The sequence below is a fragment of the Aphelocoma coerulescens genome, chromosome 1 (assembly GCF_041296385.1).
Source record: "Aphelocoma coerulescens isolate FSJ_1873_10779 chromosome 1, UR_Acoe_1.0, whole genome shotgun sequence".
In the NCBI taxonomy this organism is placed as follows: domain Eukaryota; kingdom Metazoa; phylum Chordata; class Aves; order Passeriformes; family Corvidae; genus Aphelocoma; species Aphelocoma coerulescens.
Window position 1 is genome coordinate 15731263 of NC_091013.1, and position 15006 is coordinate 15746268.

The 15006-nt window shown below is 42.3% G+C and overlaps 1 protein-coding gene across 2 annotated transcripts; it reads right to left on the reverse strand.

The window, feature by feature from the left end:
* Window positions 1-39: 39 nt before the first annotated feature.
* PDHA1 (pyruvate dehydrogenase E1 subunit alpha 1) lies at window positions 40-14055 on the reverse strand. 2 transcript variants are annotated; one of them, XM_069002267.1, is made up of 12 exons: window positions 13871-14055; window positions 12589-12603; window positions 11138-11206; window positions 9459-9632; window positions 8682-8808; window positions 4871-4962; window positions 4425-4517; window positions 3042-3197; window positions 2784-2855; window positions 2059-2126; window positions 1137-1245; window positions 40-501 (listed from the first exon to the last, which is right to left on the reverse strand). In XM_069002267.1, exons 1-12 carry the CDS (start codon window positions 13925-13927, stop codon window positions 337-339), a joined length of 1197 nt encoding a protein of 398 aa, XP_068858368.1. In that variant the 5' UTR covers window positions 13928-14055; the 3' UTR covers window positions 40-336. The 2 variants fall into 2 exon arrangements, with proteins under 2 accessions (XP_068858368.1, XP_068858447.1); XM_069002346.1 differs by lacking the exon at window positions 12589-12603.
* Window positions 14056-15006: the final 951 nt, after the last annotated feature.

The window sequence follows — 15006 nt, forward strand, 5'->3', positions numbered from 1 at the left end:
CTGGGAAAGAGTTCACAACTAAACAAAGCAAACAGACCATTAGAGAAAGGTTGGTAAAGTTTAATTTTTTTTTCTTTTTACACTGTACATAACACATACAGCAATTCAAAGAAAGTCAGCAAAGCAAATATATAGCACTTTAAATAAACCACTTTCTCTTGACTTAGCGTCTTCTGAAACAACATTCAGCATGTTTAAGAAATTCCATACTCAGATGGATTTCCTTACAAGTTTTGTGTTTTGAAAGAGCTTTTAAATAAGCTTGAGTTCTTTATTATAGTTCCTGTAAATGCATTCACTTATTCATATGAATAAGTTACACCAATATAAAGGGCTTTAGCTGACAGACTTGTACTTTATCCACTGGTTTGGGCCACGCACTTCAAAGGGTGGCTCATTGAAGTAGATGTGGTGACCCAGTTCTTCCAGTGGAGGCTCTGGGTCAGTGGTAGCAAACTGAGCAGCTTCCTCGATCTCCTTCCTTACTGCCACATCAATTTCCTAAGCCAGAAATGGATGCTTATTAGAAGACAGCTCAGAAAACCATCATAATTTTGAATTTAAATGCTATGATTAGGTATCAGTCAGAATTAGTTAACACTGACTAGAAATATAAAATTAAAAACCTATAAAAACTCCTTCCCTACTAAACTGCAGTATTTTGGTCAAGTACCAGTACCTTACTGACAGATGAGCATGACCCCACTGAGCCTTTATATTTTCTATTCTGGTTATGTGAAATACTGTGTCAGTGCCATTTTTTTTTATTTTTTAAACAATTGACTCATTACAACATTTGCTTAGAGGGTTCCTGACTCCTTCACTAAGATTGTTCACTATTGGCAACTTCCCAAGACTCACCCCCTTCCTGGGGAGTCAAGAAAGCCCAGGTAATTTTGATTTCTACCTGTTAGCAAATGACACCCCCACCCTTACTCAGCACCCAAAAGCCTTTCCAGCAGAACACAGCTTCAGTAGTTGGTCTGCAACAAAACTTCACCTATAAAAGTGATGTTAAAGCAATCCTTTTAAGAACTTTAAAGAAAGAGCACTGCCTGCTGCCTGTGATGTGCTTTCTGGAGATCATCAGGGTGTGACTGCTCAAGAGCTTCCTTACATTGCAACTAAAACCATACCTTTAGTTCTTCAACGCTAGCAAGGTTGTTGTTGACCATTCTGTCCTTCAGCAAAGTAATGGGATCACTTTTGCTTCTCACTTCCTGAATTTCTTCTCTAGTACGATAGCTAGGAACAAGATAGGCAAAGACATGAGCCCTGGAGCAGAGGTGAGGTTCTGGACACAGCTCACTTTTAGAAAAAGGTGTGTCCAGAAAGTTGTCAGGGATACAATGAAAACAGAACATTCATCACCCAAAGGATAGCACAGCAACAAGCAGAGTCCTTTGGAGATCAGCCAAGTGAGCAGAAGTAGCTCCAGACTCAAGGGAAAGGGGAGCAAACCCAGCCTGAGACAGTTACCCTGAGGGGCTGTATTTCCTCCTTCCCCATCCCACCCAGGGAGGGAGCTACACGACTTGCACATGCTTCCAATTCACTGCAAGTTTCCAATGAAGAGCTGGGATACACCTCTACTTCCTGCAGACAAATTCAGCTTGGTCACTTGGTGCAATGCCTGAGTCTCTCTGACACCTGGATGTTTGTATTTTTACGAAGTGTTGTTCCTGTAATTTTACCTAACAGGATTTTAATCCTCTTTTAAAAACCCCAGAGAAGCATGATGCTTTTCAGCCAAACCTTCATTAGGACACACCAGCAGGTCACACTGAAAGCAGAATTCATTAATAGAGAGCACAGAAATTTAACTGATTTTGTGCTTTTTCTAAAACCACACTTTTAATTCTGCAAGTAAAACCAAGTCTGTTACATGGCCACAGATGATGAGATGAGTGACCAGGCTGCTCATAGCGATTTCACTGAAACCTTCAAATGCATCTGACAACTGATTTCAACACTGAATTTCACAGTTTAATCCCTTAGAATCTGACCATCAATACTTCTTTTCAGTGAAAAAAGAAAGAAGAATGAATGTGACAGTACCTTATTCCAGGGTCACTCATACTGTGGCCATGGTAACGATATGTCTGTAACTCCATCACAAGAGGGCCCTTAAAATGGAAAGCAATACAGGGAGTGTTACCACCACAAGTGACCAGCCTGTTACAGCAGCAACTATTTGCTAGAGGTTAATTGCACAAGTGATCAATTATTTTATTTAATGTTTTTTTCTCAGTTTAATTTATATAACATTAGCACATACAATTTCATTCAGTAAAATGAAACCGAATTCTTTTCAAATGAAAGCGTGTGCTGATATTGTAAGCATTTATTATCAGATTCTTACTGAGCAGCATTAAACATTTTCCTCCCTTCCAATGTCATTCCACCCTTATTCAGAATATTTGAAATTACCTGTTATTTCTCACAGAATCTTCATTACTCAAGTATTAAAAATCTTCAAAGCCAGTGTTACTATATTTAGGTAAAAAACACTGATTCACTAAACTTTTAATTCACTTTTCATTCCTTGTAAATATAGAATGATTATTACTTTCCTTGATGCCTCCCCTAACTAATCACAAAGAACACAACTGCCTGACAGTCGGAACACCTTTCACAACAGAATGTAACTGGTAGAAATAGGAAAAAATGACAGTATAAATAATATATTAAGTGTTTGGTTAAAACAAATTGAGGAACTACTTATGTATCAATAGCTTTTAAGAATTCCACCCATGGAGAAGGAATGCCAGTTACAGGCTTACTTTTCCAGCTCTACAGTACTCAGCTGCAAACTTTACTGCTTCTCGGACACAGAGAATATCCATGCCATCCACCTGGTAATGAGAAAAGACATGTTAAAGCAAAAAAATGCCAGCCTCCAAACTTCCAATCTCAGTATTTCCACAAGTGGAATAGAATTCAGCTTCAAGTAAATATATGTAAAAATAAAAGAGATACATATGTATGCACTGTGTAGGTGTGAGCACACACATTCCCCCTCGAAAAAAAGCTGTACTCACCCTGAGCCCTGGAATGAAGTATCCTCTTTTGTAGTAGTCAGTACTGGCTGCAGCTCTTTCAACTGATGTTCCCATTCCATACCGATTGTTCTCACAGATAAAAATACAAGGCAACTTCCATAAGGCAGCCATGTTGTATGTTTCAAATATCTGGCCCTGAAAGAAAAAGAGTTAAGTTACATCTCATCAGGGAGCTCAGCCTTCAAACATTAGGCTCTACTGAAAATCCTTCAGTTGCAGATGTCTAGAAATTTTAATACTAAAAGTGATCTGAAATTAGCCATTTGCTACTGCTCTGAAGAAATAAAAGAAGCTGCACTATATAAAGTAACTTTCATTGCAACTAGTAGATGCAACTTAAGTTTCATCACAACTGAAGTTTATAGAACTTAATTTTTAAGCCTGGATCAGTATCTGTGTTAGGGTAGCACAAAACCTTCAACTCAAGTATTTCAGCAACAGTCGTAAAAAACTTGACAATTGATTAATCTGACAGGATGCTGCTACAGCAAAGTTTGACTGCAGTGACTGCATTAGCCTTGTTGCTCTGAGTCAAATTTAAGGAAAACCATGGACTGAGATCTCTACCTGTGCTTCGGAAGTGTGGAACTATCAATGGTACACTCTAAACAACCAACTGCTTATCTGGCTTATTGTCTCAGCTGATAACACGAAGAGACTGGCTGGAATGTCAATAGTAAGTGCCTCTGCCAGAATGCTCTGTCCTCTTCTCTGTCTTCAGAAACCTGATTTACAATTTCTTCTCCCTATCCAGCAGCACTGTCATCTTCACTGCCACCATTCATAGCCCTCCTTACAGCACAGACACTTCAGAATGTCCCACTTAGGTGAGCTGTGCATAACTGGAAAGAGGGTAAAGAGTAAGTGGAAACCCCTCCTCCCAAGACTTGTGTACCATTCACATAATTAACCACTAGCCTCACTCACTCCCTGAGTATCCAGAGTGTTCCAGACCAGAAGGAGCCTATAAGCTTTCCCTCCACTACACTGACATGGCCCAAGTTCAAAACAGGGGTGGGGAAGGACAGATGTTTACACTGGTGCAAAATACGATAAAAAATTGCAAGCACATGCTACATTCCTGATATATAAAGAGCACCTAGCAATTAATTTAAATGTTCATCTGAATCACCCGTCTGAGGACTACAGTGTTCTTGGAACACATCCCTACTCAAACACCTAAGACAACTCAAGTAAGAGGTGGCAGTGTCCAAATCTGCCTGGCCACCTCCATGGAGTTCATCAATGTTGCCTGGGTTGCAGGTACATGGGGAAGGCAAAATGTGCTCTCCCATTCCTAGGAGTAAAGGCAGAGCTCACAGAGCACAGAAGGAAAATCGATTCGCCCCAGCCATCCTTTACCTGATTGGCTGCACCATCCCCATACAAAGTCAGACAGATTTCGTTTTTCTCAAAGTATTTACAGGCCAGCGCAATCCCGGCTCCAAGAGGAACCTGCCATAGAGTACAGGACAAAACAACATTTTAGAACAACATTTAAAGGAGTTGAAGATAGGCAGCCTGTGAACTTTAAGGAGACATTTAGGCTGTTAAGAGACCTGCCCAACAAACAAGTTGTTAACCCACCCACTTCCCTTTGTTACAAATGGTATTACAGCCAAAATATAAACATTAACTGTATTCTCAATTAGATTCATTTTTGCTACAGTTTACAAAATGGTACATAACAGGCACAGAGCAATGGTATCTGCATACAAGTTCACATTCACACCACAAAAACTGAGAGGAGACACTGGCAACAGGACATGAGCTAAATTCAGCTTGTGCTTTAAAACAGATGTATATACCTGAGCACCAACAATACCATTGCCACCATAAAAGTTTTTGGTATACATATGCATTGATCCTCCTTTTCCCTTTGCACAGCCTCCTTTTCGACCTGAAACATGAATAACAAGCAATTTATTTTTTTGGAGGAAAAATACTATACAAATGGAAACATCTAATTCAGTTCCTAAAGGTAATAACACTAAGACCATGTCTTTGTCATTAGATCTGTGTGGAGTTAGGACATGATGGCCTCTCTCATACATGCTTACAGTTAAATATCTCAGAAAAGAAATAAGGGGGGAGAAGAGAGAACAATAATGAAAGCATAATTCCAGAAGTACAGATGAGATTAAGAAGAAATTTTAAAACCAACCAAAAGTTTCAGTGTCCTACTATAAAAGAGCACTTTCAGATAAATATGGGAATTTTTTTACAGACAACAAGGTCTCATATACATAATCTGCAAGAAGCATATTATTACTTTTGGCTTCTGCAAGAAAGGTAAGAATAATGTTCCAAATTAGTTGCAATAATTTAGATTTGTCTTCCCTTTGACAATAATCACAAGTAAAAATTACCAACAGGACACTAAAAAAAATCCAACAACTACTAGCTCCCCATTCCACCCTAGTATAAACTTAAGTGACCCAGCCCAACTTTATTCAAGGTGTAGTTTGAAGACAACCAGTGATCCATGAAGCATTACAACAAACCCTATTTAAATGAGCCCATCTAAGAACACAGAATTTCTCATCAGCCCATTCCATTTCCTATTCTCATCTACCCTGTTACTATTCATAGAGGACTGTATTTTATTTCTAACAAGCACAGCTTGTCTGGTTGGTTTCTTTGCATTAGCCCTGGTGTTTATTTTAGAAGTTGGTCTCTTTCTGAAATTTGTACTCCTCTTTCTTAATTTATAGTAGATCATTTTTATTATTGATATTTCTCATACCTGTCCTATGTTTGTGACTTAGTTTTGTGGGAACTGTTACAGATTCTGCCAGATGGGGCCAAAGAAAAAAAAGTCTAATTTTAAGAAAAGTAATTTTATGAGTAAGTGTAATTTACCTCTAGTACACTCCCTCCACTTTTTATACAATCCTTTCTTGTATTTTAGAATGTATTTAAGAACTCCTGATTAACCAATGTTAGTTTTTGCTACACTTTCTACTTTTCTTAGAACACAAACCCATTTCTCATGTAATCATCATAGGTTAGCATAGCTACAGAAGTGATTCTCTTGCAAAGAGGTGCTTACAGCTTCCTCTATGACCTGACAGAACCAATCAACTGCCTAGTTTGAATATTGGCAACTTTTTAAGCCGCTTAAGGAGCTTGACACACCTCTGCAATCCACATTTAAGAATGAACAAACCCTGGGAAAGCTCTCTTGCCTTTCGGCTTTCGGACAGGTAGTGGGGGGGATCCTGGAGGCGGCCCAGTGGGGCTCGGCCGGGTCGGCCGTGGCGCGGCCCTGTTCCATCCGCGGCCCCCCCACAGCCCTGCTCCTGCTCCATGCAGGCAGCCCCTGTGCAGCTGAAGATTCAGCTGAAGCTGCCCCGACTCCTGGCAAAGCTCATGTGACCAATAGCGATAAGCGAATTCCAGCTGCAAGGCCTGGGTGAGATTAACCCTTTTAGTGCTGTAAGTTTCCTCCAGAACAGATGAAGCCTGCAGACATCAATCCTCTCCCGAGTCAACGTCATAAAGACACCAAAGTCAGTGAAGAAGGAAGAGCTGAAACCCTGAGGGAGGAGAAAGAGGAGAGGCTTCGAGCTTAGAAGTTGAAATTCTGTTGTAAAGCTATGGTGGTGATGGACTATGATATATCAGAGTACCCATTGTAATTTCATGAAAGCATGGGGGATTGGAGCATTCAAACTGTAATTGTGAGCAGAAGTACTTGTGCTGAAATAAGCAAATGACAGTAGCTGTAATTTGATGAGGACCCTTGCTCTCAGGAGGAGGAGGCTCTCTATTCCTAGAGATGAAGATGCTCCCAGAGATCGGTGAAGAGAACCTTTGTTTCTGAGCAGCTCAACCTTAAAATGGTACCCCAGTAGCTCAGGATTGGACCCTCGAAAGCAGTTGTGGGGAAAGCTGTAAGTCGAGGGAAGGGACTCTCACATGTGAGCAGAGAACCAACCTGGGCAGCTGTCTTGTTGTGATACTGAAGCATGAGAGAACTGTTTCTTGTGGAGATGTCTCTGGGGCATGAGCAAGAGAGACTCCTCTCCCTAAGTGAACTGAAAAAGGCTATTATAGAGGTGTGGTTCCCAGACCGGGAGGTGGTAAACTGATTGAAAATCTCAAGGGTTGTCTTTTTATGTTGTCAGTGGGAGAAGGGAGAAAGGTGGGGGGAGGAGAAGTGTTCTGAGGGTTTAGTCTGATTTTTTTTTTTCCCCTTTCTTTTAGGCCTGTTAATAAACTTTTTTATATTCTTTTAAGTTTTGTGACTGCTTTGTTTTCTCCTAATTCTTACCTCACAGAAAGAGAGTAAGTAAGTAATGGATGGATATTTTGAACCAAACCACTACACTAAATTGGTGTTTCCGCCCGGTTTATGAACTGAACCTGCTACATCCTGAAAAGTCCTTTTTTATAGCTTGTTTCCTATAGGATCTTATCTACTGGTCTTATTTTGGGTGACTCTGCTTCCTTGTCATTCAAAGGCTTTTTAATTCTGTCATTTCCTGGTCATTGTAACTCAAGCTGTCCTTCAGTTTGGCATTTGTAGTCAAGATCTTTCATTGCAAGAATGGGCTCTAGCAGCACTTCTCTCTAGGAACTTTCCCCAAGTGTCATTTTCTGGAACAACAGTCTCTTTACTGCAGCCACTCATTCCCAACTGAAAGAACCTCAATAAAGTCAAGCATAATGTTATAGAAAATTATGCATGTCATGAAATGAAATAAAGAAAAAAAACCCCACCACATTATCACTCATATTTGTAGCTTCAGGGCCAATAGTCGGCTTCAGTCATGGCAATCTTTGCATTTACCTTCTGACTTACCAGTATCCAGTGACACTTGGCAAACCAGTCATCCCCTAGATTCTGGGCTTTTGTGCACGTTATTGATATGCACTCTTAGGACACACAATTCTTAGTTTATGAAACCTTTACAATACCTCTTCTCTAACTCCAAAACATGCTTTCCTATACTAACATTTCAAGCATGCAGATTCTCAGATCAAGTCTTTATTATACCAGTGGTTCATAAAGGCCTTCAAGCTCCTCACTCATTTTTCACTTCTGGCATCTGTTCATAGATCTCCTAAGAGTTCATCAGGCTGATCTTCTTTTCCCGGCTCCATCCTCAACCCTATTATGCACAGCCATCTCTCCTTTCTGCAAAATCTCTGTCTCAATTATCATTAAATATTCTTGTTACAGGCAAATTTTCCCAAACCATTCAGTTTATTATTATAGGCAATGTTTACCAGTCTTCCTAAGACTTCACCAGCATAATTCTGAAAATCCAGGTCTGTCTCCTAGGAAAGGTAATGCCCTGTCCCACTGAGACCAAATGCCTACCATCAGCAAGTTCAAAACTGCTGCAGCACAACAAATACAGCATATGGTATCAAGAAAAATGTTACGAATTTGTGCTTTAGAAGTACCAGCACTTAAATACTCCTTATTTGTTATTTTTCAGAGTAAAATTGGCTGCATCATAAAATTAAAACCATGATTTATTCTGCTATGTCACTAAAGTGCTTCTGAAGGCCCACTGTACTTTGTGCATCAACATCACCTTGAATTTGAGCAAAGAATTCTGCCACAAGCACAGCAGCAAGTGAATCCTGACTCCACAGAGCACAAACCTGTGAGTTCTGCGAGAATCTCCCGGACAGGCACTCCTCGGGTGTAGGTAAAGCCGTGGGCTCTGTATGCTGTTATCACATGGTCTGTGGGCTTTATGGCAGCCTCAATCCCCACACAGCAAGCCTCCTGTTACAAAGGACAAGGAAGCTTAGCCATGAAGAAAAACACACAATTCCCTCAGTCAGCAGTGTGGACACTGCTGATCCGACACACAACAAATACCAGCAGGTAACAGGAAGAGCACACATACAGGATACTGACTTAAATCCTGAGGGTTGGTGACAGGTCTGGAGCTACAACAGCCTTGGGCTCTAAATTCCAACCTGACTGACCAGCCAAGGCACATGGGAGGAAACCAGAATCTGTAAAAATCTGAAGAATTTCCCTCCCCCCCAGTGAAGTATCTCAACAATCACAATTCGAAAACATCAGGGCATAACGAACAGACAGCCAAGTCTCAGTAAGTTCACAAAGTTTCTTCTCCTGGCTGTTGCTTCGTAGTGGGCACATGATCCATGAGATACAGAAAAAAAACCATCAGTGAAACTTGAAGTGGAAAATGCAGGCCTTCAAATGTGATTTATTCCTCACATTCAGCTGATCTTCAGCTGCACTGTGCCTTTCCCTGTCTTTGTGTCCCTCCTCCTGCCTCCTCTCCATCCCTCTCCTTCTCTCACAATGTACACAGATACTCTGTTTTACATTATCCACTCCAATAAAATCCCTACATTAAATAAGGTAAGACACTATGAAACCTCCTGGCCACAAATTCTTACCTGACCATCATATAAGTGGCAGAAGCCACGAATAATCTTCTGCTTGTAGAGCTGGTCAGACTTGAGCTCCATGCGCCGGATGGTCTGCATGGTCTTGTAGTACTGGAGCCCCTCCTCTCGAGTCAACACTGCCGTGGTGCTCGGCCCTTCCTCCAGCCGATGGAGATCACATTTCTGCAAGGTTAAACAAGTCATTATCTCCTGAAAATTATTAATCCTATTTAAGAATACACTTAATTTTTTTTATCTTCCATTTTCAAATTCACAGTGTAATTCCTTTTAAAAAAGAAAGCCAGCAAAAGCTAAATTCCGAGGTCAGAACAACTGCAAGGTTTGCGCACTCTTTCAAAATTCAGGGAAATAAAACCCTTGCTTTTAATAAAGACAGATTTCCACTCACAAAATAAAGCCTAGTTATTCCTACAAGCAGAAGATGAACTAAAGTCCTCAGAAAATATGGAAAAAAGCAACTTCCATGGTTGTTGCATGGCAAATACTTGGTAAGGACTACAGAGGCTTACTGAAGAGATAAGAAAGATTCAGTTTCCTCTGTAAAATGGTTTGTACGATTTGGCCCTAAAACTGGCCCTCACCTCTGCTATGACCACTTCTAACAAGCAGTAACAAACCACTGCTCCCCCAGCCACGCTGCCAGTCAAATGTGTGCAGCACAACTCCCTCCCCAAACCATGGACCCTACTGGGGGAGGGCTGATTTTAGGTACTCATACTAAATAAATAAATTAATAAACAAAATTTAAAATAAAATAATAATGAGCAAACAGTAAGTTCAGTGGAAGAGACCCAACAAATTACTGTCAGTGCAGATTAAATGGCCAATATACTTCTATATAGGTTAATGACAGTTTATATCAAAGCAAAAGTCTCTCCAGAACAAATCCACTGACACCTACGTGAACTGGATATAACACCTGGGCACACTACCCAAGACCACTCTGCTTCAAAGTTCACAGAACAACAGAAACTCTTGAGTCCTGTCATCAACACAGGATCAAACATTAAACCTTGTATCTACTCAAAAAAGACTTTTCATATAAAGACACATTCCTTCCCTTCCATCTGTGAAAGAATTTTTGTACATTACAGGCGCAGACAAACTGAGAGGGTGGAAAACAACCCAAATGACTCCTTTCAGATTTTCTTTCATTAGTTCCTGAATGAAACACCAGCACAAAGGCTATTGCCAACAGAAACATCACTTCTTCTGAAAGCTGACAGAATATAACACACATTTTCTGAGCAGCACCAAGTCAAACATTGAAAGGATGCTGTATTTTTTCCTCAAAAACCCACACAGACCTCAATCAGCTGCATGTTTGGGATAGGCTGCAAACACCTAATTGTTTTAAAAGCAGTAAGGAAACATTAGAACAGAACAGAAAAGGTTCTTTAGCTCCTGACTCTGTTCTCACAGCTGCACTGCAGTATCACAGCTGCAAAAAATCTAACTTCACATTCTTAAGAAACAAGTAACATTACTACACACTGCCAAACGCAGTACTTCCAGCTGCACTTAGTAATCAGGTCAGATAGTGAGGGCTTGGTTCTGGAAATTCAAGCCATATTTTCTAACTGAAACAGATAAGGGGACCAGTCCATCAGGTTAAGATCTGTGACAAATGATTACACAGAATGCCAGTATTAAGTGTTCTTCTTTACCTTAACCTCAAACGTAGCTTCACTTGCAAAGTCTCCATAGTTACGTGATGCTACCATCACTCGAGAGGCCTTTAAAAAAAGACAAAACCAAAGCATGAGCAATACTTAAATGCAATTAACAAGTAAAAGTATGTGAATTTTCAAGTAATTCCTAAAAGTACTCCCAAACTGAAATAACTTATGAATTAGAACCACCAGTGGCATATCCCATAAGACTAGGGAACTTTTATTCTGTATGTCAATGTTGAAGTCCCTTAAAACCCAGTATTTAAAATTAAGATTAGAAAAAGAGAGTTAAAATTTGTAATACCCTTGATTATCTAAAATAAATCCAGTAAGTTTCAAAACTTTTGACACTGAAGAGCGTCAAAACCACAAAAATAATTGTTTATCCCTTCACACACCAGGCTGACAATATGAGGAGAGACAGCCAATGCAGACTTTGATTGCTGACTCTGTGCTGACTGGAATTTTGCCTTGATAGAACAAAGAAAACCCCTAAAACCAACCAACCAAAAAGAATCCAGCAGATATCTGAAGTATTAACTACTCTCACTCTTTCTTTTCGCTAGGAAGGCAAATTGGGGAGATTCAAAGCCATAACAATGAAGAGAGAGAGAGAATTTCAGTAATAGCAAGGCCACTACTTAAAAATGATGTGGAAACACAGAAAGTACCTGAGGATACATGAAACACAGAACAGAAAGGGTGGCATGGTAGGGGAGAGATAAGAAGGATGTTTAAAAATACACTGCTGGTCCCTCTTAAAGAATGAACACAGGCTATTGACTAATGAATGGTGGTGACTTTAGATGACTTCAGCAAGTTCCACTGCAGCACCAGACAGGATGGGCCCGTCTCCATGCGTGTGCTGTGGCCACAGCATAAGGAACACACTACATCTTTAGTGGCAAGACTGTACTGCTAATTAAGTTACACAAAACTTCAGCAGCTCCTTCAGCCAGGGAATTCCCATACATTTAGCTGAAGGTACATTCCATCAGAATTTTGAGTATGTCCAGGCCACCATCTCCAAAAAAGGTCTGACTGACACATGTGAAGCTTGGGAGAAAATTCTCAACCCATCCTGGTTACCTCCTCTGTTGCACATCTGACTTACCAGTAACAATGCCCCATTCATCCTGCCCTGTTATCATATTAAATACTTAGATTTTAATTTAAACCAAGTTTCTACACTATTTACCACAATGCATCAGCATTATCAGCGAAAAAAAGCTATTTTACTTCTAGAGCTGGAAGTAAAGCCACAGTTTGGATTCACAGTATCATGGAATGGCCGGGGTTGGGAGGGATCTCTTTAGGCCACCTGGTTAAATCCCCTGCTCTGAATAGGCCATAAAAGCAACACTGAGGAGTCTGAACAAAAGTCCTGATACGTGGGCAGTACACCTATCAAAAGTAAACCCTGACAAGACTGGTTGAAGCCTTACCTCACTAATGGCTCCCTAGGTTAGCAGCATTTGGAAGGAAAAAAAAAAGAAGAAAAAAAGAGTAAGTAGCTGTACCAAACAATTAGGAGAGGAGAATTCAGCAAATTATTATCCAACTAGAATAGAACACTACAAGTGGTAGTTTCCATACATGGAAATACACTCTGGAAAATGCTCAAAGCATGTATGGGATACTGCTTTATGGCTTAAATCTACTTTTATTAGTTTGGTAATTTATGCCTTCACTACAGAGGCACAGGAACAATTCAAGACAAATATTTACATATTTGGTAAGCAGTAGAGGATCCAAAAATCTTCATTGAGATATCCAAACCAGATCTAGTTTGGCATTCCAGGAAAATGCAGTATCTCCAAGCAGACCAAGTTCGGGATGAATTTTAGGCACCCATATTTGCAAAAATTTAATCTAGATATTTTATTTGTGAATTAGGAAATACTCCTAGATATGCAGCCCCAAGACAGATAGGAAGAGCTTCCAGTAAATGTTCTCCCTTGTGTTGCTCTCATGGATCCAGTCATCCACAAGCAGTGAACGCCAGGGTAAGAGCTGCCTCAGAACGAGGGTACAGCAACACATCTGCTCTCCATGGCAAAAAGGCAGCTGACTTCCAGTTACCAAAAAGTACCTTTACCTCTGGTCTTGCCAACAGCTTTTTTCAGCAGGGTTAATTTTTCCTCATGGCCACAGTCCATTACAGTGGAATAAGCAGAATGAAGTGGTAAAAGTACGATTTTTCACACAAAAGAGATAAAATACAACAAATGACTCACACTAATGACAAAAAAAATAACAAGCTTTGAAAGAAAATTCATGCAGAGATTGAAAGGGGCTGTTAGCTGAGCAAAAGGAGGTCAAGCAGCTCAGTCAGACGCTGAACTCCAACCGGGCCGAGCAGATCCCTCTGAGGGACCTGACCCAACATCTATCAAAGCCCTGCGCCATTACGGGTTTATAAAACGAACTCCTGCACACGGCGACCATTTTACTGTCGCTTGGGATCGCCACGCAGAGTGGGGGGGGGGGGGAAAACCCCTAAGTTTGGGTGTTTTTCTTTAATTTTTCTTCAGTTTTTCTCTTTTGCCGCCGGTGCCAAGTTCCCGGGCAGTTCCCGCCCTCTGTCGCCGGCTGTTCCCGGAGCTCCGCCCGTGCCCCGCGCGCTCCTCCCACACCGCACACGGCGGGGCGCGCGCCACGCCCGGCCAGCCCCGCGTCCCGGCCGCACCGGCACCGGCACCGGCCGCACTCCGCGGCCGCACTCACCGTCCTGCCGGCGGCCGCTGGGCCCTGCAGCAACCGGGAGAGCGCGGCCAGCAGCATCTTGCGCACGGAGCGGGAAAAGTCGGCAGCGCCTGGCGCAAGACCCCCGTCCTCGGCTCTCCTTCAGCCGCCGCCGCCTCGGCCGCCACCGCCGCGCGTCCTGCGTCCCCGCGCCCTGCGCGCATGCGCGGGCCTGCGCTGCGGCGGCGCCCTTGGGCAGCGCCCCCTGCTGGGCGCCAGAGCCATAATGTCATTAAAGGTCATTAAATGTGGGAAAGATCGAATTTCCTCACAAAACCTCGGAGTGCGGCCTGCGCGCAGGGCTTCCTGCGTGTCTTGTGCAGTCTAGACATTAGGAAGAATTTTGGGCATTAGAAGAAATTTCTTCACAGAAAGGGTGATTAGGCACTGAAATGGGCTGCTCAGGGGGCTGGTGGAGTCACCTTCCCTGGAGGTGTTTAAGGAAAGACTGGACATGGCACTCACTGCCGTGGTCCAGCTGACACGGTGGTGCCGGGTCATGGGTTGGGCTCGATGATATCAGAGGTCCTTTCCAACCTCCTTGATGCCGTGACTCAGGTTTGAGTGTTTAATGTGCTGCTACGCGAGAGCTGATCTGTGTGAGCGCATTCCCTGATTTTTAAATGCATAAAGTAAGTGTTGAAACGGTTTCCTTTTAACGTCACAGGCGTCCATCCCTGGGGAAATACAAAGCAAAGATTTAACTTAATGTTGCAGACTCCTCTCACCGTATCGCACCCGCTGATCTCTCCAGCCAGCCTCCCCTTCTCCTGCCGCCGGCTCCAGGGCACGCTCGGGTTGGGTTCTGTGGAACGCCCGATCCGGGTGAGCCACCCGTGCTGCTGTCCTGGCTCCCCGCCTGGCCCTCCGCGCCCTCCCCCGCCCTGCTCCTCTGGGCTGTGCTGACATCAGCATAACCCTGCCGATGGACACGGATGAGATACAGCTATCTTGGGCACTTCTCCCCTGTCTTCCACCAAAAAAACACAGAAAGTAAATCCTGTTCACCTGTAGGCATCACAAGTGCTTGTGTCTGCTGAGTCCTGCGGGGTGCACAAAGCTCAAGTGCAGCGCAAGTGATAAATGTTTAAGGCATAATTTCCACTGAGAACGTGCCC